The sequence below is a fragment of the Manis pentadactyla genome, chromosome 7 (assembly GCF_030020395.1).
Source record: "Manis pentadactyla isolate mManPen7 chromosome 7, mManPen7.hap1, whole genome shotgun sequence".
Classification (NCBI taxonomy): Eukaryota; Metazoa; Chordata; class Mammalia; order Pholidota; family Manidae; genus Manis; species Manis pentadactyla.
In genome coordinates, this window is record NC_080025.1 from 55,794,764 (window position 1) to 55,821,252 (window position 26,489).

Sequence of the window (26,489 nt, forward strand, 5' to 3'; positions counted from 1 at the left end):
TCCTCACAGCTCCCCAAATTGTACCTGCTCTAAGCTGCTGAAACTCGGGATCCACCCCTGCCCTTGCCTTTTCCTTTTTTAAAAAGTTAAGATCACACAGACACACAGACACACACACACACACACACACTTTAATCATTGGGAAAGGAAAAAAAGAGTTGTGGTTAAGGTTCAGATGGTTAATAAGACATCTCAGACCTGTGCTCCTTCACACGTCAGACCTGCCAATGGGATTTGAAGGGAAATACATTAGTGCCCAGGAGTAAGGACTTATTAATATTTTAAGGAAGTTGGTCAAAATTGTAGCGGGCTCTGTCATACTCTTAGACAACAGTACACATTCTAAATGGAAGAAGTCATCTCAACAGAAGCTGATGTATTAGAATTGAACTGAACTCAACACAAATAAGCAAACATATTGCATTTCTGTTTTTGCCTTCACATACTAACCCTGGTTGTCTGGGTTAGTAATTTGCAATGGTGGTAGTGGTGGACCAGGCATCTGAGTGTTACTATATGTAGTTTGAAAAAACCCTGACTCCCTCAGGTGATGATTGTATGACCTATTGAAGGTCCTTTTGGAGAAGAATATTTACTGATGTGAGGGAAATTAAAGGTCACAAAATAGAATATATGATCTAATTTTTGTGACTATTTGTATGCATGTGTGTATAAGCATATTAACCACATTCCCTTCTGTAATGTTTATATTTTGTACATTTGCCACATGTCAACTTTGTTTCAAGAGAAAAAAAATCCACTAAACAAACTTAAAAAAAAACCACAAAAACTTCAGGAAGTAAGTCCCCATGGAGGTTATTTCAGGAAGCCCTTAGCTGAGAAGTGGCAGTCTAGGAGCCATTTGTGCTCCAGGAAATTGGCAGCTCTTGGAAGAATGAGAATGAAATTCTTTACCACGGGTGGTACTTCAGGGAGAACAAAGATTTCTGAAGGAGAAATACACTTTCTGGAGAAACCTGGGGAAGGCATCTGGTTTAGCAGGGCAAAACCAAGACTTCAAACATGTTCTTTTCTCAAATTTAGGAAAAGAGGTGATCGCCAAGAACAAAACTTAAGCTTCCTAGTTTTGCCATGATTGCACCTCAAGCTCTTATGCCCTACGATATATACATGATGCACCTGCAGGCTCCTGTGTTCGCTCTCCTTGTGGAGAGTCACGGTACAAATGGGAAGGAGAAGGGACCAGAGGCCTGTAAACTTACGTGTGCAACACGCAGACTGTGGGGGTGTGTGTTGCATACTGCTGTTGGGCTAATTATGTTTAAACGTTCAATATAAAAAATGGAATGTACACAGAAAGTAGAGGGTATAGTTAAACTCATAATTCTAACATAATGGCAGGGTTGATGAGACCCACAAATAGGCAAGAAAGAGAAAAAAGGCTGATGGTTCTGTGGATAGGACATATTAAAAATTTTTAGGCTCTGTTAAGAGAGAGAATGCACTGAAAATATCCAATGGCATTCCTTTATTCATCTACTTATTGAGCAGCAATTTGGGAGAAGTTCTATGCTGTCAGGGACACAACACCCTTCTATTTTGCTGCTTTAGCGTGTGTCACCTCAATCTCATGATCTAAGATGGCAGCATCTGTTTCAGGCAGCAGGACGGAGGAGGAAAAAAATTGCTACCATGTGACATTCTTTCTTATTTGTATCTAAAAGTAGACTGGAAAATACTGTCTTCGTGCTTGGCAGCTGTGTGTAAAAATACCAGGTATCTTTTACCACAGATGACCGAAAGAATGGATATTGGGCAACAACTAGTACCCCCTGCTAAGCATCTACTGCAGGGTGTCTCAACCTTGGCAATACTGACATTTTGGGTCAGATAATTTGTTTTTGTCGGGGGTGTAGGGACAGGCTGCCCCAAGGTGTGCCACTGTGACATGCATATTATTTCAGAGTTGAAAATAATCAAGGTCCAAAGACTCTGAAAGGAACTTGGACCTCCACCCCACCTCCATCTGCCTGAAAATAATTTATAGGACATGCTTCAGGAAGAGAGCCATCACCTTAGATATATTATAATGTAAACTAGGTGTGGTAGACAGGGAGGGATGTGGCAAAGTCTGTTAAAATTCCTCTTTGTGCCCCCTCATTGTTTGTATGGCCCAGTGAATATTTGATTATCAAACATTTACTCTACATATTCCTGTGAGTTGCTTCCCTGTTCCTTTGAAGTCCCCTACGCCCTTCTCCTTGGTTCAGGATGACCATATATACCTAAATCTCCTTGACTGTTTTTGGAACCCATGCCTATGGCTTTCCCATATGTATAATAATTTTTTTTTTTTCTCCTGTGAATCTGTCTCATGTCAGTTTGGTTCTTAGATCAGCTAGAAGAACCTTGAAGGGCAGAGGAAATCTCTTACTCCCCAACAGTGGCAATCCTGTGCCACCTGGAGTGGGTTGGGCAGCATCGCTGGCCACTACTCACCAGTAGCATTCCCCTATTTGTGACAACCAAAAAATCTCTAGATGTTGCTAAATGTTCCTTGGTAACATTTGCCCCACTCCCTGTTGAGAAATATGTTTCTGCTGTGGGCAGGAACTATGTTAGTCACTGGGCAGAAAATAAAACCAGACCATAAATGAGACAATTAAAGTGATAAGTGCTATGCTGGAAATAAAATGAAGACAGCCTGGGACGCAGGATGTAACTGCATATGCAAAGCCCTGAGGGCATGAAGAACTTGGCTTGTTGTGAGAAGAGTCAGAACTGGGGGTGGCTGGAACAATGGACTGAGATGAGGCTGGGGAGTAGCTAGGAGGCTGGTGAGGTCTTGAGAGTGTGATCTTAAGAGCAATGAGAAGTAACTGGAAGGCTTTAAGTGGGATATGGCATGATTCAAGAGTGTGTGCATAGGAAAGGAATGCGAGAGCATGCAGGGAGACCAGTAGGAAATTGTCAGTCAGCCAGGAGAGAAAGGATGATAGCTTCATTTGGCAATGGCAGTGGGAATAGAGAAATAAAACTGAAGGAGAGAAAGAACTAGACAGGGGATGGCTAATGCTATCTTTGATTTACCCAAATAGCTAATGGGAAGACCAATGGATATGTATTAAGGGGCACCTTTCCCACACATTGTGAAATGCAGTCCAGTCCATTACAGATTCATCCTGTATGTTCCCACTTTGATTTCTTGTGGCTGCTGCAACTACCACAAACTTGGTGGCTGATAACAATAAACTGTCTCATAGTTCTGGAGGCCACAAGTGTAGAATAAGTTTCACTGGTATCTTCAGGGCTGTGCAACCTCAGGAGGTTCCAGGAGAGACTTAGTTCCTTGCCTCTTCCGCTCTGGCAGCTACTGCACCCCAACCTCTGCCTCCCTGGTCACACTGCCTTCTCCTCTTCTGTGTGGCCAAGTCTTCCTCTGCCTTCCTATAAGGATACTTGTGATTGCATTTAGGATCCACCCAGGATAATCTCTCCATCTCAAGGTCCTTACCTTAGTCACATCATTTGCCATATAAGGTAGTACTCTTTTGCCATAGAAGAGAATATACCCAGATACCAGGGACTAGGACATGGTGATCTTTCTTTCAGTTCTGTAGTGCTGTAAATCACTTTTGGTTATAGAAAGACAAATAAAAGTCATATGTTTGTTTAGAGATCAAGGTAGAAAGCAACACTGTGAAATAATAAAATACTTTTTAGTAAATTGATTAGCAAAAGAAATGCCAAAGCAAGAAAATTCAGTGGAGTTTCAAGAATCCTAGGAAAAGTGGGCTGAGGATAAAAAACAATTCAGAAGAGCTTCATGGACTTTAGACCAATCAATCTAGGTATTAAAGTCAATGCTTAAAAGGATCTGCTGTATGTACAGTGTAGAGTGGGCAAATGCAAGGCATATCCTATGTCAGTAGGGCTGGGCATGGGTCGTTCAGCTGTGGTGGACACAGATGGGAGGGTCAGTGAGAAGGCTGTGGACAACTGAGTGGGAGTGCAGAACCAGAACCACCACAGAGGTAGAGCAAGACTACAGGAACAGGTGCATCCAAGAAGTTGGGAGGTCCAAGGAGAAAGCAGGAGAGTCACTACAGGCAAGAAGAGACCTGCACCAAAGCTTCACGCATGGGTAGACATCCAGGCAGGCTGGAGGCATCAGGACAGCATCACAGAAAGTAGTTAAACTGTGTAGTCTAGACTGGTGTTCATGGTAATCTAGTCACAAGTACTGGGGTCCAAGATAGTGCCAGACAAGCAATGAGAATGACCAGCTAAACCTTCTTAAGTGCTAGCTACTTTCTGGAGTCCGGAACCTCAAGGTAGATTTGCCAGTAGGGACAATCTGACAAAACTCCACATAATTGGATGGATCTATAATATAGCTGAAGACATAAAGAAGTCATTACTGACAACAGGAACAAAAACTGTGATGACTTATAAGAAATATATCATCATTCAGATGGCCAAAATGTATTTTCAGTATACTTGGTTTTCATCTAGTTTTCAAAAACACTTTAGAGCAATAAAGGTGAAATAAGTTTGTTACTAATGATTTTTGGACCCCAACCAAGGGCAAGTGCTGGTGGCCAGGTACACCAACCGTGTGATTAAAAGGTTGAATTTTTCATCTCTCCCCACTCTCACTTCTACTACTGACCTCCCTTAAGGAAAGAGGACCTAGAGGTTGAATCAATTGCCAATGGCCAATGACTTAGTCAATCGTGACTATGTAACGAAGTCTTCATAAACACCCACGAGAAGAGATTTTTGTTCCTCTTCCCTTTTTGGAGGGCTTCCACTCTTGGGGAACCGTAATGGATGCACAAGCCACCAAGCCAGGTCCGAAGCTCCACGAGGACATAAGCTCCTTTGTTCAGGACCTTGACATACACATCTCTTCATGTGCTTGTTGCCTTGTATCCTTTATCATATCCTTTGATAAACTGGTAAACGTTAAGTGCTCCCTTGAGTTCCGTGAACTGCAGGAGCAAATCAATTGAACTTAAGGGGGAAGTTATTGGAACCTCCAATCTGTAGCCAGTTGGTGAGAAGCATAGATAACAGCCAGGGGTTTGTGACGACTGGTGTCTGACGTAGGGGATGGAAGGGCAATCTTATGGGACTGAGCCCTCACCTGGGAAATAAAATGCTATCTCCAGCTGAGAAGTGTCAGAATTGAATTCTTGCACACCAGTAGGTGTTGTGTGTATGGGGAACCCCCACCCTCTGCCACACACACGCTGGAATTAGGTCTTGGAGCCCTAAGTGAATAACTTGATATGCAGCAGAACTAAATCCATGGATATATGTTTATTTATAATAGGATTTGCTGAACACCATCATGGCAAGGGCAGTAGGAAGAACTAACAGACATAAGCTTGAGAGGCAGTTATAAGGTAGTAAAGAACACAGACTGGAGCCAAACTCCTTGGTTTAAACTCTGGCTAATACATCAATATTTTGTGGAGCAAATTATAGCTAATTTGACTGTAAAGACTAGAGTAACATCTGGGGAACAAGGCTATCTGAATTCAAGACTCAGATGCTGTCCCTGAACCTAACCACATGTCACCTTGGCAAACTGCTCAAATTTCTAAGGCCTCAGGTTGCAGATCTGTAAAATTGAGAGGGTTGAAGTCTGATTACCGTGCTTAAATGTATAAAGTACTTTCTGAGAATCTTTCAAATCCTCATGCTCTTCAAAGAGCAATCAGACTTTCCCCTTTCTGTATAGTCTGAACAAGGTTTGAGAATCTCAGTGTATAAAGTCATCCTGAACTAAATGTTATTATTTCCATTTTGGAGATGAGAAGATAGAAGTCTAGCAAGTTTGAGTAATTTGTTTAGAATCACATGGCTAAATGAGTGGTGAAGCTGGGATTAGATTTTAGTCTGCCAATTCTAAAGCTATTTCCTACTTTCTTTAAGTTCTGTCATTAGACTTGATTTCTGTACAGCAGGCCCAGATCATAAATGCTCTGCATCTATGTATGTACCCATGCAGCTCTCACTGATATTTCTAAGTTGATACTCCGAGCTGTCATTTGTTTAGCTCTGTTCCATTTCAGCACTCCATTTCCTCATTATTGATGGTGTTGTCAGCATATGGTCTCACTCCCATTTTTCACTCCTGTTAAATGTCTCCTACATGTCTGTTTTCTAGCCGTAACTCCCTCCTGACTTTTATCTAAAATAAAACTCTTATTGTACTTGCTCATTTCATGTACTTTACAATGAAAAATAAATAAATACATGTAAAGTTGGTACTAAAATGATAATAAACAACAAAGGATAAAACAAATTATCAGGAAAGTAAAAACTTGTCATTATTTTCCATTTTCTCTTAGGTCTTTATGAGACAAAAGATGACTTTCATGTCTAAACACTGCAACAACCTAAATCATGTTAACATCACATTATCATCTTCTAAAGGAATTCTAGGTGAGTATTTGAATGGAAAAGTTAATAGTTTTCAGAATACAGAAACAGCTCAGAGAAACTGACACCAGTGTATGTATATTTGAGGTAATATTCATATAACTAGCAATTTTTAGTGATGGGAAACACTGCTTTTTTGGATATGTTATACATTAACTTTCTAAGTCAACAATTCTACACTGTTGTAAAATAATTTCAGTTTAGAGCTATAGCAGTTATGTAAATAGATGTAAACTTCATTCCTAGGAAAAATTTATAAAAAGGTAGAACTCTTACTAAGTATGTATTATTAACACAAATCTCAACAAAAACAGTCCAACAGGTGCAGAAGCACAGTAACAAAAATATAATTATCAATACAGTTGCTCTCCGAGAGTAAATTATAGTACTATCAGGCCTAAAAAAACCAACTTAGGTCATTGTTTTTGTTTTTTGCCTTTCTGACCCTTCCCTGTAAATACAGTGGTTAATTCTGACCATTTATCTTTATTTCATCACCTTATGAACAAATTTGCTGATACTGAATACTACTTTCAAATGCATTATCATCACCACCTGATAAAATATATTATTATTATTATTATTGGAAACTCATCAAAGCTTTTGTCTTTAAATGGTTTCATGCAACTAAAGTCTAATTTTGGAACTAACTGGCTAATGAATTCTTCCTTTTATTGGTAAAGAGCCATCATACACCAGTGTGACTATCAATATCTAAGTAAGATATTTAACATGCTTATTATTTTACTACAGAGCTGAAATACAGACTTTACAATATATATAAAGCATCATATATTGTGATAATGTATTGTGATAACAGCCTGTGTGTGGCATTAAAAAACTGTCGGCCAGTCATAGACAGTACATTTTCTTGAATTGAATTTCAAATTTTCTGGAGGCTAACATGGTAACAAATATACCATCCTGACACAGAGTATCAGTCTTCTTTCATGGAGTTCACAGGGCTTTCTTAGAGCCTTTCCCTGAGTGATCCTGCAAGAAAAAAATATGACTTGGGTAATTCTAGCAGAGTGAGAAACAGAGTCATAGATGAGACAAGGAATTTTACAAAACATTCTCTTTTCTGTGTACAATTATTAGTTATGAGAATAATCAAATGTTAAAATACAGGTTGAGAAGGGACCATCTGCACTAAAAAGTTAAAAATCTACACTAAGGAAAAAAAGGCCCCTGAAGCAGCACCGTACAGGGTTGTTCATACAGGGGCAGGTCATTAAGCTCTTGTTCAGGCTGAGCATTAATACTTTCAGAGAAACCTTAATAACATTCACTCTAAGCAACCAAATCAGAAGTCAGGATTAAAGCAGGTATTTTTAATGATAAGGAACCACTTTCACGCATTTACATGTATCTTATCCCTCTAGATAAAAATCACAGCCTTAATGGAGGTGTTACTCTGGACAAGTCGTTTAAGTGAAGGGTGATTTTCCAAAATGAAATTTAAAATTTGGCAGCTACTCATGGGTATGTGCTGCCAATTACCCTTACTATAGTTCTGTTTTTTCTTTTCTAAGAGAGAGACAGCCAGGGCAAACAAGGAAAGGCAAAGACCACATTTTTCGAAGGGATTGTTTTCTAGTATTTATTTAGTGCCTATAATAGGGAGGGGACCAGATGGGGAAATCCAACAGATTTAAAAGATGCGAAGTGGGACTTTTTACAGTAAAGAAAACAGCTTTATCCTCTTCTACCTTTGTTTCTTTAATATTTTAACAGCATTTTGTAATTATTTTTATTTAAGTCAACTACGTAAAATTGAGAAAGCTAAGTTTCCCAAAGGACTTTAGGATATAATTAAATTATTAAGGTTGGTTTGTCAATACCAGTAAAATTCACGAAGGACAATTTTATCCAGCTTTTACTATAGATGATCTACTGCAATCTTTTGCATCTCAGGTAGAGTTCAGAAGATGAATACCCAAGTGTAAGAGTCACTTTTAAAGCCAATTTAAGAAAATGGTTCTCATTTAATAACAACTCTCTCTCAGAATCTTGTACAGGTTCTCATGTTGAACACTATGGGGTGAGTAGGTGGATGGGAAAAAATGTCTGAGAAATAATTATAAGCATCTTCTGGTGGTATAGAGCTTTTCTTGTTTAACAACATTCAAAGTACTTTCTTGAACAGGATCTGGTTTAATGCTCTAGGCATTATAATCCTTATTTAAGTCATGAGGAAGACAAGGTGCATGGCTGTCAAATGATTCATCTGAAGTTTACAGAACTAGTAAATAATGGAGCTGAGAGTTTTGATTTCTTTAAACAGGTATTTATCAGCAGAATTGCCTTTATAGGTGATGAGAGAGTAGACACACCAAACAGTGTGGTAATGCACTTCAGGGATTAGCAAGAGCAAAAACCACCACCACTTTTTGGGCTGGAGGGACAAGGGAAGAGATAGTGTTATGGGTCTCAGGAGTGAGGGGCACCGGGTGGAAGCTGCCCAGGGGGCAGGGGGACCATGGAAAGAGACACAGCTGCTGTGTAGTTACCATCTAAAACCTGAAGCAGACAGAGTGCAAGGAATCTGTCTTCCCCCTCCTCCCCTCCTGCCTGCAGTCTGATGCTAGTGCCTCCCACTGGCTGAACCTGCCCAGAACTCAGAGAGCAAGGGATCCTGAGAAATGTAGCTCCCTGAGCTGGAATAGCAAAGTGGGAAGAGAACGGATCTTAGAACACAGTCCAATGACCAGCACAGGACAAAGAGCACAGTGGTTAATGATGGAGGTTCTGGAGAAAGATTTCCTGATTTGGATTCTAACTTTGCTGTCATTTTCTAGTTCAGTGATTTTGGGTACATTATATTATACCTCAGGGGCTTGTTTTCCTCATCCACGTATTTGGGTATTAAAATATTTTTATTTAGTGGGCTGTGATGGAAAATAAACAGGATGACATATATGAAGTCATTAGCTAAGTGCTTGTCCAGAGCTACCTTCAATAAATGTCCATTAAATATTTCAAACACCTGGACACAAGCAAAAATTAGATCAAGGCCTAAATACACTACTGAACAAGATCCAACTCTAAGTATGGCACTTGTCACACCTGAGAAGGAGTCATTTTTAAAAGAAAGAGCTATAAACAACTGCTTCTGTGGGAAGGCATCACTCATAAAAGTTTCTTTTTATCATCTTTTACCAAGAATTCTTGAGCTGCATGCAGAAGTTTTTTTTGGAAAGGAAATGGGTGGAGGGATCTTACTGTCACATGTGTTCTTCAAGGACTAAGGACTAAGAGAATCATTAGCTGTTACCATAATGGGGATATCAGCAATGGCTATGGACCAAAAAAAAAAATGAGGAATGTTCCTGCTTCTCTTCTCCATGTTCATGACTCTAAATGTCTTTGACACCAAGGCACTATCCACCGGTGTGGGTACTCATCCTTGTTAAGTATACACTGACCTCACAAATGGGAGGGAAAAGAAGTTTTATCTAGGTGAGAGGTTTCTAAAATGTTTCTTCACTTCCCATGGTGGATCTTGAAGGCCATGGAGTAAATCTCATCATGCTACAGTGAAGCTAGCAATTTTAGGACCTCTGTTTTAGAGATGGGGAAAGGATAGTCTCTCTGAAAATCTACCTACCTACTCCAGACCATGTGCACTGAGCTCTTGGGGGTCTGGGTTTGGAGCACAAATGGTACTTCTTTTCTCTCGGTTGCCCTATTGTCAAAGTAGGTTAGTTAAATCAAAATACAACTCAACTGGGAACCATATTATGCATGTGCTTTGGACTTCCTGAATGGCTCTAATTCAAGGCTGGTTGAGAATAACTCATTCTTTCAGAAACACTTCTACAGATGAATACTGATGATGATAATTATGATAATAGTTATCATTTCTTGAGTGCTTACTATCAGCCAGGCATGAGGCTAAGCACCCTACACATTCTATTTAATACTCTCAACAAGCCAGTGAGTCAGGAGTTATTCTGACTTTATAGATAAAGAGGGTAACATAACTGCTTGGGATCACAAAGCTACTAGGAGAGCTATAGCTATTCCAGGCCTGTCTGACTCTAAGCCCTGTGAGTATAGTGCCTGCTTGCCTTGTGCCAGGCACAGTGCTAGAACCTGGAGATACACTGCCCATGAAGACGCAGGGAAATGAATCCTGGGACTTGAGCTTCTAGTATAGGGAAAGAACTAGAGAGCTATAATTGCTAAAAAGCCCTGATTGAAAGCCACAAAGGCTGCCAAATTCTGAGGATAAGTTCAATCTGAAAGCAGAAGAGCATAGCCCCTTCATTAACTGGGAGGGCCAGGGCTTCCTCTGGAATGGTTTCTCCACTGAATTCTATCCACACTTGGTCAGAGTATGGTTATTCCCAGCTCAGATTAGGGGCTGGAAGTCTAAGAGGGAAGGGAAAGATAAGCCCAACATAGATGAATGTAGGGAACTGACTCTTGCAGGACTGGAGGGGAAGAGAAAGAAAATCTATGGCCCCTGACTTGGTGACATTAACAATGAAAGGTCCATATTTCCATCTCCACTGTTCAAACCAACTTTGCAGGTAAATTATGTATTTGAATGCCATTGGCTTTGTCATAAGATTTCTATAACAGTGCGACAGAAGTAGTGTGATACAGGGCTTCAATTTTTGGCCTTATTTTGGCATAATTAGGGGAGACATTGTAAACAGCAAAACCAGAAATTTTCAAAACCAGTCTGTTTTTAAATGTCACAATTTTTATGGCTAAATTCTTTTGCTTAAAATTTAACCAAAACTAGAATGCATGCCAGTAATTCTCTGTTATGATTATGTTGTATTTTCATATAATATCCTAATACTTATTCTCTAGGTAAAAATCTGGCTCCCTTAGTCATTTAACAAAGCCAAGATTAAGTATATCCTCTTGATTTGGGAAGGGCATATAACCCAAACAGTTGACTTAGGTAATTATATTTCTCTTTTTTTTTTGTCTTTCTCTACCTGCTTTATTTCACTTCATATCATGCCCTCTAGGTTTACCCATGTTGCTGCAAATGACAGGATTTCTTTAAGACCAAATAATATTCCATCGTGTGTGTGTGTGCATATACACATCTTCCTTCTCCTTTTATCTGTCCAGCCACTGAGGCTATTTCCAAGGTAATTATATTTCAAGAACTTTGGGCCCACAAAGTGGATGTCACCCACCTGAAGTTCTGAGTGTTCTTTTAGGAGTCGGTCGTATTCTTTTGAAAGTCTCTCTGATTGCATCTTCATTATCATCACGTCATTCTGTGCCTTAGAAAGGGCTAGAAAATAGTGAATAGAATTTTTTTAATGTTCATTTTGAAATAATTTAAAAGTTACAGAAAAGCTGCAAGACTCTCTTGGAGCCATTCCTCAAATTCACCAGCTGATGCAGTACACTTGTTATTGCATTCTCTCTCTCCACACACATACAACTATTTTCTTGAACCATTTGAGCCTGAGTTATAGACATCATGCCCCTTTACTCTTTAGTATTTCATTGTGTATTTCCTAAGAACAAAGGTATTTTAGTACATAACAATAGCAGAGCTACCAAATTTAGGAAATTTGACATCAATACATTTATCTAATCTACCAGCCAAATTCCAATCTTGGCAATTGTCCTAATTATGTCCTTTTCACAATTTTTTTTTTTACTTTGAGTCCAGGATCTAGTCCTAGATCAAAGATTAGCATTAGTTGTCATGTCTTTTTAGTTTCCTTTAATCTGAAATAGCTCCTCAGCCTATTCCCTGCCCTCTATTCCTATCTCTTTTTTTCAATGACATTCTGAATACAGGCTACGCATCCCACTTACATATAACATAAATGGTGTTGAATGTTTCTCAAGGCATCACATCCAGAGGCCCATCTGCCTCTTACCAGTTTCTCCATTTCAGAGTTATTTTCCTCCTTATAATTAAGAAGCAGTATGTGGGAAGACAATTATGTTTATGTAAACATCCTGTTTCTTGTCAAAACTTCTCCCTTATATTTAGCATCCACTAATAATTCTTGCCCAAACCAATCTTTATTATGATGGTTGTAAAATGGTGATTCCAATTCACCATTCCATCCATTTTCAATAAGCATTCTAATAAAAAAGCCTTCCTTTCTCCATCCATCCGTCTACCTGCCTATCCATCCATCAACATTATGAATTCATAGCTTCCTATTTTTTCAGTGATTTGTAACTCATTACTGTACTTAATTTCCCCCAGATTTAGCAAGTGGGAATCCCCTTCAGAATGGCTCTTAGTCCTCTATGATCTTATCAGTTTTTGAGTACTTTATTTTCTGGCACAAGATGTTCCAGGCTAACTGTAACTCTTCCTTGGCTTAGCTTGGACTCAGCCAATATAGAACAGAATTTATTGGAAGGGTCTGCTTTTGAAAAAAACTGAATTAAGAAAAACACTTACCAATCTTACTGAGAGATGGGAGGCCACATTTCCTTAAGAACAAAGACAATCACTTTCATACACAAAGTTGAAAAATATGGGGCTGTATTAAGTGGCACTTTAAGGCTTTACCTCAAGATGATACGTAAAAATGGGTATATGTTAGCCTTTGTTTCCCAAGGAGCTACAGTCTAAGTCAACAGATTAGATACAGGTTTAAAATAAGATATATGTCATAAACGTTTAAGTCAACATATTGTGGAGAAGCTAATGAGCAAATGTGCAGAAGAGAAGAGCAACACAAAATGGATTGGAGGAATTATGGGACTCCTGAACTAGCTTTACATACAATTCTGCACATTTAGCCTTTAGAAGTTCTGTGTTTGTAAATCTTTTAGGGTAGGAGTTTTAGGATTTCTAAATTTAGAAGTCACTTTTTTGGCACAATGAAATGAATTATAGCTTCTATTTATAGACAATCTGGTTGTCTTTGTTTTTATTCTTTATAAAAAAGCCATCACAGGGGCATTTATATATTAAAAAAATAAATCACTATCAACTAAAGTGCCTTTTATATTAATACCTTCTAGACAATTTTTTCAAATTAAACTTTGCATAGTTCTACATCTATATTATCCAATAATGCTCTACATCTGTGTTGTTCAATATGGTGGCCACATTAGTGCAACTGAAGAACTGAATTTTCAATTTTTCTCAATTTTATTTAATACTAGCCATGTGTAGCTAGCAGCTAGCCATACTGGACAGCAAAGCTTTATACTTTCTTCCTTACTTCTTTAGATCCATAAATCTAAATTATGTATTAAAGGTTGAATTTGACAGACTTATTGTCACTTGGTGAAAGTAAGGGTTAGGTATGGAAGTGATTTTTGGTAGTGGTTAGATTTCACTGGGACCACAGCCACAGGGTAAAGACTTATATAGTAGTTTTCAATTTAGGTTCTACAAGGCATTTCCTAGAGGCTACTTGAAAATATGAAACACGTTGTTATCTTCAGACCTTACTAAAAATCTTTAGAAGCCTGGATTTCTGGCATATAGAAAGCAAGGAAGATCCCACAATCTAGTAATGTCTGACTAGCCTATAATGGTGATTTTTAAGAATGTTAGTCAGGAGCAAGAGGGTCTAAGGTGGCAGCACAAGAAGATCCTGAGCTCACTTCCTCCCACAGACACAACAAATGGAGTAATTTGTTATTTTTATGGAATAATTCCATACTATATATGGAATAGTTCCCCCTGAAGGAAACCTACAAGTAGGAAATCCCCACTGAAGGGGACGAAACACAGGCTCCACAAGAAGCGATGGCACAGAGATGGGTAGAAAAGGCAGAGATACAGTCTCAATAAAGGGGGAAAAACAAACATACCCAGGTGTGGTGTTCCAGTCAGGAGGGATCTCAAAGGTACAGAACATTTCCCTGAGGAGCAGGAGATTCGAGCTCCACATTAGCACCCAACCCTTAGATCCTGCACAGGAAAGATGAGCCCCCAAAATACCTGGATTTGAAAACCAACAAGAATACATCTAGGAAACTTACTGAACTGTAGGGGAAGCAAAACCTACTCTTAAAAGGGTCATGTACAGACTAGCTTGACCTAGAAAAAAAAACAAAAACATCAGATGGAAAAGTGCATAAACAGGGGAAGGATATCCACTGACTAATCTTGGAATGCCTGCTGGAGAGACAGGCGGCAACTGGGCCTTTTCCTGGGGACTGAGATACTGGTGGCAGCCACTGTCACTAAAGCATTCTACCACGCTGATCCTGATGCTGGCAGCTGCCATTTTGGAATCTTCCCTCTAGACTATTAACACCAGGGGTGTGCCCTGCTGAGAGCCCCACACAAGGCTGTGCCTTGGCAGGCCCCATCTGCCAGCATGCCCACAGCAGTGTAGCCAGCCATGTTGCAACTGGGCCTCACATTCATTGGGCTGGGAGCTAGACCTGACAGTGTGCTGCAGTAGTTCCAGTGTTCCCACAACAGGAGGCATAGACAGCCCACATAGGGAATACCCCTGGAGAATCTGGCTCTGGTGGCCAGGGAGGGATTGTGCTTCCAGGCGCCACAGGATATCTATATAGGCTGCTCCTTCAAGACTGGGAGATGTAGCTCAACTACCTAATACATAGAAACAACACAGACAGGTAGGTAAAATGGGGAGACAGAGTAATACATTTCAAATGAAAGAATGAGACAAAACCTCATAAAAAAAAAAAATAGATGAGTAATCTGATAAAAGTTTCAAAGTAATGGTCAAAAGATGCTTATTGAACTTGGTAGGATGGATGAATACAATGAGAACTCAACAAAGTGAGAAAATAGTAGAATGCACAAATCAGAGCTGAAGAATATATTAACAGAAATGAAAAATACACTAGAGGGAATAAACAACAGATTAGATTATACAGAACAGATCAGTGACCTGGAAAATAGGGTAGTGGAAATCACCTAAACTGAATGGCTAAAAGATAAAAGAATCTGAAAAAAAAAAAAAGTTTAAGGGACTACTGAAACAACATCAAATGTACTAACATTCACATTACAGGGGTCTCAGAAGGAGAAGAGAGAGAGAGAGAGAGAGTGGGGCAGAAAACTTATTTAAAGAAATAATAGCTAAAAACTTCCCTGACCTAGGGAAAGAAAGAGACATCCAGGTTTAGGAAGCACAGAGAGCCCCAAACAAATGTACTCAAGGTGGTCTACACCAAGACACATAATAATTACAAAACAACAATTAAAGATACAGAGAGAATCTTAAAAGTAGCAAGAAAAAAGCAGTAAGTTAAGTAAAAGAGAACTCCCATAAGACTATCAATTGATTTTGCAGCAGAAACTTTATAGGCCAGAAGGGAATGGCATGACATTTTTGAAGTGGTGAGAGGAAAAAAGTTAAGCTAGGAATGCTATACCAGCATGGTTATTATTCACAGTTGAAGGGGAGATAAAACCGTTTCCTAGATAAGTAAAATGTAAAGGAGTTAATTATCACTAAACTGGCTTTATAAGAAGTATTAGAGGTAGTTCTTTAAGTGAAAAGAAAAGGCCATACTAGAAATAAATTGTAGGAAAGAAAAACATCTCATTGGTGAAGGCAAACATATAGTAAAGGTAATGCAACCAGGTATAAAGCTAGTAAGAAGGTTAAAAGACAAAAGTAGTAAAATCAAGTCATTGTATAACTCAATTGTATATCTATAATATTTACTAAATTTATTAAATTAAATATTGTATATCTACCATAATTAGTTAAGAGATACAAACACAAAAAGAGATATAAAATATGATGTCTGAAACATAAATGTTGGGGAAAGGAGTAATATGTAGTGCTATTAGAATATGTTCAAATTTAAGTGACCACAAACTTAAACTGTTATATACATAGGATGCTATATATGTACCTCATGATAACCAAAAACCAAAAACCTCTGAAGGATACACAAACATAAAGAGAAAAGAATCCAAACATAACACTAAAGTCCTCAAATAACAAGAATACAAGATACCTTTGAAACCAAAATCAGTCAAAGGGAGAAATAAAGTTTAAGAAACTTGTTTATTTCTTACAAACAGTTATCCCATCTCCTGACCAGGCTGCAGCAAAAGAGAGGGCTCCACCCAACCTCTCTGGTCCAGATAAACCCTCCCTTGCCCATGTAATTAACTATTGATATGGAGATTAACTTACTCTCTCCACCCCTTGGAAACACCTATTGATATGCAGATGCACTAAAGCCAGGCGGGAGATTCTGGAAATATTGCAATTTTACCCACACAACTCATGTGTAAATATTGAGTATTCATCTCTAGAAGTTGAAGACTCATTTTTAACAAAGCCACAAAACCACTACATAGCTAAAATAACGATTCCTAGTATCATCACTCAGTGTTCAAATTTCTAATTGTTTCATAAGCAGACATTATTTTTAATATCTGCAAGAGTTTTGTGGTCTTGAGAAAGGAAATATATGTAAAAAAGAAGTCAACTGAATTACCTCTTTAGAATCAAATCAGTTCTCTTTTTATAGGTCATTTAGAATGTTTATACTTTCTACTATCATAAAGCTACAAGGAATATCTTTATATTTATATTTTTGCTTGTCTAATTATTTCCTTAAGAGTAACTTTAAGAGTGAAGAAGGCAAGAGGGCATGGGTAAGAGGCTGTTGTTAAATACTGTCAAATAGTCCTCCCAGCCACATTGTATGAAAGTGACCATGTTCCAATTTTCCATGCATATAAAACCCAAATGGATTCATATCCATTTGCAAATGAGGAAATGGAGTTGGGGATCAGAAGCCCTTCTGAGATGAGTAGGGCTGGGATCTAAATGAAGGTTGAGGCTGCCCAACTTAAGGAACATGGTATATGGTGGGGCAGGGGCTGAGGCTGAGTCTGGCTGCATAAGCATCTGCCATTTGCTGGATGTACAGCCTTCCCCAATGGCCATATGTAATTATAGTGCATCAACACTCAAAAAAAACAAAAACAAAAAACAAGAAAGCAGAATAAAGAAGGAACAAAGAACTACAGAGACAACCAGAAAACAATCAACAAAATGGCAATAAATACATACCTATCAATAATTACTTTAAATGTAAATGAACTAGGTGTGCCAATCAAAAGACACAGTGTGAATGAATGGATAAAAAAACAAGACCCTCATGAACATATCTCCTTGGGCAAGGGAAACAAAAGCAAAAATGAACAAGTGGGACAGTGCCTGCATTGGGGTATGGGTGGGGACTTGATAATACGGGTAAAATGTAGTAACCACATTGTTTTTTCATGTGAAACCTTCATTAAGAGTGTATATCAATAATACTTAAAAAAAATTAAACAGCAAGGGACACCATCAGTAGAACAAAAAGGCATCCCACAGTACAGGAAAATATATTCATAAAAGACATATCCGATAAGGGGTTGACATCCAAAATAAATAAAGAGCTCACATGCCTTAACAACCAAAAAACAAATAACACAATTAAAAAATGGGCAGAGGATTTGAACACACACTTCTCCAAAGAAGAAATTCAGATGGCCAATAGGCACATGAAAAGATGCTCCACATCACTAGTCATCAGGGAAATGCAAATTAAAACCACAGTGAGATATCACCTCACACCAGTAAGGATTGCCACTATCCAAAAGACAAACAACAACAAATGTTGGCGAAGTTGTGGAGAAAGGGGAACCTTCCTACACTGCTGGTGGGAATATAAATTAGTTCAACCTCAAAGCAGTATGGAGGTTCCTCAAAAAGCTCAAAATAGAAATACCATTTGACCCAGGAATTCCACTTCTAGGAATTTACCCAAGAATGCAGCAGCCCAGTTTGAAAAAAGGCATATGCACCCCTATGTTTATTGCAGCACTATTTACAATAGCCAAGAAATGGAAGCAACTGAAGTGTCCATCAGTAGATGAATGGATAAAGAAGATGTGGTACATATACACAATGGAATATTATTCAGCTGTAAGAAGAAAACAAATCCTACCATTTGCAACAACATGGATGGAGCTAGAGGGTATTATGCTCAGTGAAATAAGCTAGATGGAGAAAGACAAGTACCAAATGATTTCACTCATCTATGGAGTATAAGAACAAAGCAAAAACTGAAGGAACAAAACAGCAGCAGACTCACAGAACCCAAGAATGGACTAACAGTTACCAAAGAGAAAGGGACTGGGTGGGAAGGGAGGGATAAGAGGATTAAAGGGCATTATGATTAGCACACATAATACAGGGGTGCACAGGGAAGGAAATATAGCACAGAGAAGCTTACTATGCTGATGGACAGTGACTGTGATGGGATATATGGTGGGGACTTGATAATAGGAGGAATACAATAACCACAATGTTGCTCATGTGAAATCTGAGCATAAGATTGTGTATCAATAATACCTTAATAAAAAAGGAAAAAAAAAAGACCCACCTATATGCTATATACAAGAGACTCACTTCAGATCTGAACACACACACAGACAGAAAGTAAAGGTATGGAAAAAGATATTCCATGCAAATGGAAATGAAAAGAAAGCTAGGGTAGAAATACTTGCACCAGACAAACTAGACTTTAAAACAAAGGCTGTAACAAGAGACAAAGAAGGTCACAATAAAATGATAAAGGGATCAGTTTAACAAGGAGCTATAACACCTGTAAAAATTTATGTACCCAACAGAGGCGCACCTAAATATATAAAACAAATATTAACAAATGCAAAGGGGGAAATTCACAGTAACACAATAATACTAGGTACTTTAACACCCTACTTACATCAAAGAATAGAAGATCCAGATAGAAAATAAGAAAACATTGGCCTTAAATGACATATTAAACCAGATACAGACTTGTTAGGCCATAAAAAAAGTCTCAATATATTAAAATGTCTGAAATCATATGAAGTATCTTTTCTGACCATAATTACATGAAACTAGATATCAGTTACAGATTCAACCCCTATCAAAATCCTAATGGCAGTTTTCACAGAACTAGAGAAAAATAATCCTAAAATCTGTATGGAACTACAGAAGACCCTGAATAGCCAAAGAAACTTGAGAAAGAGGAACAAAGTTGGAGTACCATACCCTCAGACTTCAAACTATATTACAAAGCAATAGTAATCAAAAAAGTATGGTACTGACTGGCACAAAAGACATATAAATCAATGGAACAGACTAGAGAGCCCAGAAATAAATCCATGCTTATATGGTCAATTAACATGACAATGTAAGCATGAATATGTAATGGATAGAAGAAAGACCCTTTAATAAACTGTGCCAGGAAAACTGGACAGCTATATGCAAAAGAATGAAACTGGACCTCTTTCTTATACTACAAACAAAAATAAACTCATAATGGATTACAGACTTAAATGCAAGATCTGAAAACAAAACTCCTAGAAGAAAATACAGGAGTAAGTGCTCTGACATTGGTCTTAATATTCTTTTGAGCCTGTCTATCAGGCAAGGAGAACAGTCGTAAAAATAAACAAATGTGACTAAAGCAAACTAAAAAGCTTTTGCCCTGTGTAGGAAACTATCCACAAAACAAAGAGCCAACCTACTGAATGAGAGAAGATATTCTTCACAGATAACATATCCTATAAGGGGTTAACTTTCAGTGTATACAAATAATTCATACAATTCAATATCAAAAAGCAAACCATTTGATTTAAAAATGGGCAGAGTACTCGAATAGATGTTTTTGCAAAGAAGACATATAGATTGATCAGCAGACTAGGTAATGATGCTCAAAGTCACTAACCAAAATCACAGTATCACCTCACACCTCTCAGTATCAAAAGGACAGGAAATAATAAGCACTGGTGAGGATATGGATAAAAGGCAATTTTCATGCATTGTTTGGGGAATGTAAATTCATGCAGTTGTCTATGAAAAACAGTATGGAGGTTCCTCAAAAATTAAAAGTAGACCTACTTATGACCCAGCAATTCCATTTCTAGGTACTTATCCAAAGAAAACAAGAACGTTAATAAAAAAGATATATGTACCCTATGTTCATCACAGCATTATTTACAACAGCCAAGATTTGGAAGCAATTTAAATGCCCACTGATAGACAAATGGATAAAGAAGACGAGGTATACACACACACACACACAAAATGTATACAATGGAATATTATGCAGCCATAAAAAAGAATGAAATCTTGGCATTTGTGACAGCACAGGTGCATGCTAAGTGGAGTAAGTTAGAGGAGGACACTGAATGATTTCATGTATAGGTGGAATCTAAAAAACAAGTACAAAAAAAACTAAACAAAAACATACTCATGGACACAGAGAACAAACTAATGGTTGCTAGAGGAGAAGCAGGTGTGGGGATGGATGACATGGGTAAAGGAGATTAAGGGGTACAATCTTTCAGTTGTAAAATAAGACACAGGGATGTAATATAGAGCATAGGGAATATAGTCAATATTTCAACAACTTTGTATAGTGACAGATGGTAACTAGACTTGTGAACATTTCATAATGTATATAAACATCAATTCACTCTGTTGTACACCTGAAACTAACATAATATTGTACATCAATTATTCTTCAATAAAAAAGTATGTTGGTCAGGAGTTTGTATTGAACAGGAATTCATCTTAATGTTAAAAATGATTTATACTTAAATTTCTGACATGAATAAATTACTTAGGAAATTCAGTAAATCTTGGATTACGACTTACTGGTTCCTCATTAAGAACTTATCCTCATTTTTCTCATGAATTGTTAGGAGAGGGAATGAGTAAGGTGGTCCAACAAATTTGTAAAAGAAGGCAGAAAACCACTTGTATAGGGGTTTTGATAGGGGTTGAATCTGTAACTGATATCATTCTGAAAACTACTGGTATGAAGTTATAACAAAATTAACTGCAGACAAATTCTGCTTTTCTGGCACTTTTCAAATTAATGTATGAACTGTGTTTATTTTGTTTTGTATTTCAATGGATAGTCATAAAACTAATGATTATTGTCTTATTGAATTCAGTCCAATTAAGAGAGGCTGTTATTGTCTAGGAACCTTTTGGGCTATTTCCCAGTCCTTTCACTATCTCTTACTTTATAAAAATAACAATATTCTGTTTTGGATACCTCTACCTCCTTCTGGAACTGCCTTTGTGACTAAGGGATTATATAAACTTGTTATCTGACATTTGAATATGCTTGTTTTATTTTGAACCATATTATTTTGGAAACAACATATATAGGAAAGACATTATTAGACAAGGAGGCTTGAAGTGATACATCTAAGTCACTATTTCAATTTTCTCACCTGCAAAAATGAGTTTCTCTCACTTGCCATTGGCTTTATGGAAATGCTGAGATATTTCATGAGAATGTTGGCCAGATTCTATCAGAAATTAGATTATGTCCTAGTCACCAGGAACTTTCTGAGACACATGCATCATTTATTAATACAGAGAACACCACCCAACTAATGTTATAGTGACATGTAGTAAGCCAAAACGTTTGTGTAAAATGTTTGCATAAATGGCATGTAAGCAGTCCAAAAATATTTGTGGCTTTCCAAGTGCCAAACTCACATTAATTGAGCTATTTGCACAGTAGGAGGAACTGGGGAGACTAATGCACTGTGGAAATGTAGTGTATTACTATGATTTCTACCAGAGATAACAGACACTACCAGCTAAGCTCTGCCAGGAAGTGCAAGAGAAAAATTTTAGAGGCACTGACATGACATGAAAGTTGGCTATTGTACAACAGCTATAAGGATTCCACCAGAGGAAAACAATTTTAATTTGAAAAATTTCCATATACCTAGTGTTGGTTTCTTTTCAGTATATTTGGTTCTAATTTAGAGAACTGCAAAGTATGATACACTGGAGCTGTTCAGTACATAATCCTTATTTGTACTATTCCTTTACCTGTGATCAATTATTGGACTGTTAATCTACAAAAATACCTCTATGATATTTGGAAAGTAGACACACAAACTTCTGTTCATAAGGAATATAAATTATGGTTTAATTGTATTATGGTTATTTTTGTACATGCCTATATTGTCAGGTCTGGTCTGTTTTATTCATCACCTTCCAATCATTACCCATTGTCTTGTAGCCTCCTACCCATATGTTGATAAGGTTTGTTGATTGTACTTCCTTTGTATCTCACCAATCCATCTGCTCCACTCCATCTGTTACCACTGTTCTCATCGTTAATTTAGATTACTAAAATGGGTTCCTCACGTAGTTTCCTGGTTACTCTAACTCATTGTTCACAGTACTGTTAAAGTGATTCTTCTTCTTCCTAAAAGCCCTTCCAATGGTGCTCCCAAAATGTCAATGTATAAACAGGGCATGTGAGTCCCTGCAAGATGGATCCTAGGCCTCTGCTCAACTCTCATCACTGCCATCTAATTTTGTGTTCCAATTATGTGGAGCTCCTTTGTTGTACTTCAAAAATGCCACACTCTGTTTCAGTTACATGCTGCTCATTTTGTTAAATATCCTGCCCACCCTTTAACCTCCCTGTCTCACTCATTCTCTCCTATTTCATCTGGCTAATTGACATTCACCCTCCAAAATGTCAAGAAATTGTGCTTGATCTCCACCGCTGGCTCCTACTTCTTCTTGAGCTGACCTCTGTTTCAGCACTTACCATGCTGAAGGCTAACTATGTCCCCATGAGGCTGTGGGCTGCTCAAGAAAATGAGCTTTGCCTTGTTTCTGTTCTGAGCACCCAGCACAGCGCCTACCACATGGAAGGTGCTTAAATACGTTCCTTGCAGGAAGGAAAGAACAGATAAATATAAAGTGTAAGCTTTAAGCATCTGAAAATTCACTTGTGTGGAACCAATTCATTTCTTAAAAATATGATAAATGTTGGGTAAACAATGAGGTACTACTTTAGTCACTTGATGGGAAGCCTGGTTGCAACTAAAAACAATTATATCTTTCATCAAAAAACAAAATATTCAGGATAGCTAGAGAGCCACAAAGCAAACAGACTATTCTTGAAATATCTTGATAAAAATATAGTCATGTTACAAATACCTCATGCTAATCCAAAATTAAAAACAAAACCAAACAAACAGCATCATAGAAACCAGTTCAGTTAACAAAAAAAACCTAAAACACTGATTCCAGGGATGGGGAAGGGTATATACAAGATAAGCACAGAACATCTTGCAGTATCAAAAAATAAGGAAGTACTCAAAAAATAAAGACAAAAAAATCCACAATGATGGGATGTGTCAAAGGGAGACAGCAGCCAGCTGAAAGACACCCAGTGGCCCACAGTGGAAAACCTGGGCAAGAAAAATAAAAGTGTTAAATTATAACCCAAAGAATGTAAGCTAGTTCAACCATTGTGGAAAGCAGTATGGAGGTTCCTCAAAAAATTAAAAATAGAAATACCATTTGACCCGGAAATCCCACTCCTTGGAATTTACCCAAAGAATACTTTTCAGATTAAAAAAGACATATGCAGCCCTACGTTTATCACAGCACTTTTTACAATAGCCAAGATATGGAAGCAACCTAAGTATCCATCAGTAGATGAATGGATAAAGAAGATGTGGTACATATACACAATGGAATATTATTCATCCATAAGAAAGAAACAAATCCTACCATTTGCAACAACCTGGATGGAGCTGGAGGATATTACGCTCAGTGAAATAAGTCAGGTGGAGAAAGACAAGTGCCAAATGATTTCCCTCACTTGTGGAGTACAATGAAGCAAAACTGAAGTAACAAAACAGCAGCAGACTCAGAGACTCCAAGAAGGGACTAGTGGTTACAAAAGGGGAGGGGTATGGGAGGAGGGGTGGGGAGGGAGGGAGAAGGGGATTGAGGGGTATTATGCTTAGTACACATGGTGTGGGGGATCACAGGGAGAACAGTGTGGCACAGAGAAGGCACATAGTGGATCTGTGGCATCTTACCACACTGACGGACAGTGACTGCATTGGGGTATGGGTGGGGACTTGATAATATGAGTAAATGTAGTAACCACATTGTTTTTTCATGTGAAACCTCCATAAGAGTGTATATCAATAATATCTTAATAAAAAAAATTATAACCCAAAGAATAAATGAATGCCCATGAGCCCACAGTGATAAAAGTAAGTAAGTAAATAGGGGAGAACAGACAGTATGTAAGTGTTCCAATTAATTTACACAGATACTCTACCATAAAGGACATAGCATAATCCTATGCGTGGGCTGTGAATGGTGACTTCTTTCCAAAGAGTGCAGTATTGATAGAAGGAAAGAAATGGCATCTATCTTTATAGCTGAAAAATCTGACAAACACTGCCTCAGCCAGGTGATCATGGTCAACACCCACAGTGGTAGATCATGTTGGTATGTCGTATGTACTTGTTACATTCTGAAGAAAATGGCACTTTACCCATGGCTCTCAAATCTTATAACCCTTGTTTAGTTATGAGAAAAACATCAGATAAATTCCAGTAGGGAAAGATTCTACGAAATATCTGACTAGTACTCTTTGAATTGTCAAGATCATGTAAAATAAAGGTAAGTTCTAGAAATTACTATAGTTAAGAGGAGCCTTGGGAGGCATGACTACTAAGTGGAATGTGGTATCCTGAATGAGATCCTGGAAAAGAAAAATGGTATTAGGTGAAAACTAAGGTGATAGGAATTATGTATGGGCTTTAGTCAATAATAATGTATCAATACTGGTTAATTAATTGTATAAATGTACCCCATTAATGGAAGACCTTAATAATAAGGGAAACAGTGTGGGGTTGTGTGGGAATTCTATGGACTATCTTGTTAATTTTTCTCTAAATCTAAAATGTTCTAACATAAAATGTTTATTTAAAAAATAGACAATAGGAAAAAACCAAAACAAAATAAAGCACCATGTATACAGAACCAGACATCGTAATATTCACTAGGCTATGAGTACTATCTAAGCAAAAGCCTAAAATATGATATCCAAATTCCTTTGTTTTAAATAAAAATTAAAATTTTCATCTGTATAAATATTTTGATGCTTTAAAATTATATATTATAGTATGTATGAAAAAATAAACAAGAACCAAGCTGGTAATATTAAAAAAAGTCAGTGAGTAGGCTGTGAGAAAGTGGATAAAGGAAAAGCAAGTATTCTAGTAAAGGAGCATGAACTTCATAAAGCATTTAAAATTAGGGTTAATAATAATAGTGTTTTGAAATCATAATTAGGATCAATATGTGCAACAAATACAGAAAGAGCTGTGAGAAATAAGCTCTTTAATACCAATGGCAAACTTTACTGTTTTCATCAAGGATATGGAGGAAGGAAATTTTTCTGGTAGTCTCCAATGCTGAGAATCTGTGAAATGTTTTAAGAGTCCCTCCAAAGATTCCTGCTGTTCATGACTATGAAAGATGAGGCTGTTACACAGATGAAACATCCTAAGACAAGGAAGTTACCCACTCAGCTATCCATTCAGCAACTGATGGAATGCCTACTAGGCATTAGGCACTCTTCTCAGTGCTTGGGGTATGGTGAAGTCAGTGAGGGTCTTTGCTCTCCTAACACTGACTGTCAAGTGGGGAGGAAGACACACAATAAAGAGACCTACCAACAGTAAGTGGTAAGTTTCATGCACAAAGTTATAATGGGGTGAAGGGACAGAGAATGACTATATGGCTACAACAGATTGAGTGGTCAGGAAAGGTTTTTCTAAAGAGGTGACATTTAAGCTACTATCAGTTCTGTCTGCTTGGAAGGCCTAGAAACAATGACACTCCAGAAGCAATGTGCTGAACTAGGACCCAGATTTTATTTTCCAAATACCATTCCCCACCTATAGGAACCAAGGTTTGTTGAAATGGTCGATTCAAGGGCTGGAGGAGGAAAAGTACAAGATGAGCTTAGAATACCTTGTTATAACAGAAAGTAAGTGCTCACAAAACGGGGGCATGACAGAATGATTCAGGACCCAGACTGAAAATATTCCCACTGGCCAAATCTGAGACAATCTGAATAATAAAATATAATGCACATGATGGATTATAAATTGAGCAAGTTAAACAAATACAAACACATAAATAACTGGGGCATAAAGGAAAGTTCATCCTTATAATAGAATGGCATCTAACAAATGTAGAAGGAATAAGGGAATTAGAAAATCATCATTTGGACAATATCAAAATAAGAAGTGAAAGAGTAGT

The 26,489-nt window shown here is 37.8% G+C and overlaps 1 protein-coding gene across 4 annotated transcripts in view; it reads right to left on the reverse strand.

Moving 5' to 3' along the window:
• Positions 1–1,241: 1,241 nt before the first annotated feature.
• BCAP29 (B cell receptor associated protein 29) overlaps positions 1,242–26,489 on the reverse strand; it is a 69,895-nt gene continuing 44,647 nt past the window's right edge. Inside the window, exons 7-8 of one of the 4 annotated variants that reach the window (XM_036918986.2) lie at positions 11,580–11,680; positions 1,242–3,408 (exon numbers count right to left, since the gene is read on the reverse strand). In XM_036918986.2, coding sequence (XP_036774881.1) covers positions 3,361–3,408; positions 11,580–11,680 — 149 coding nt within the window. In that variant the 3' untranslated portion in view covers positions 1,242–3,360. Of the gene's footprint in view, positions 3,409–5,271; positions 7,408–11,579; positions 11,681–22,293; positions 23,606–26,489 lie in introns of those variants that run through there. The other 3 variants (XM_036918983.2, XM_036918984.2, XM_036918985.2) reach the window with 3 other exon arrangements.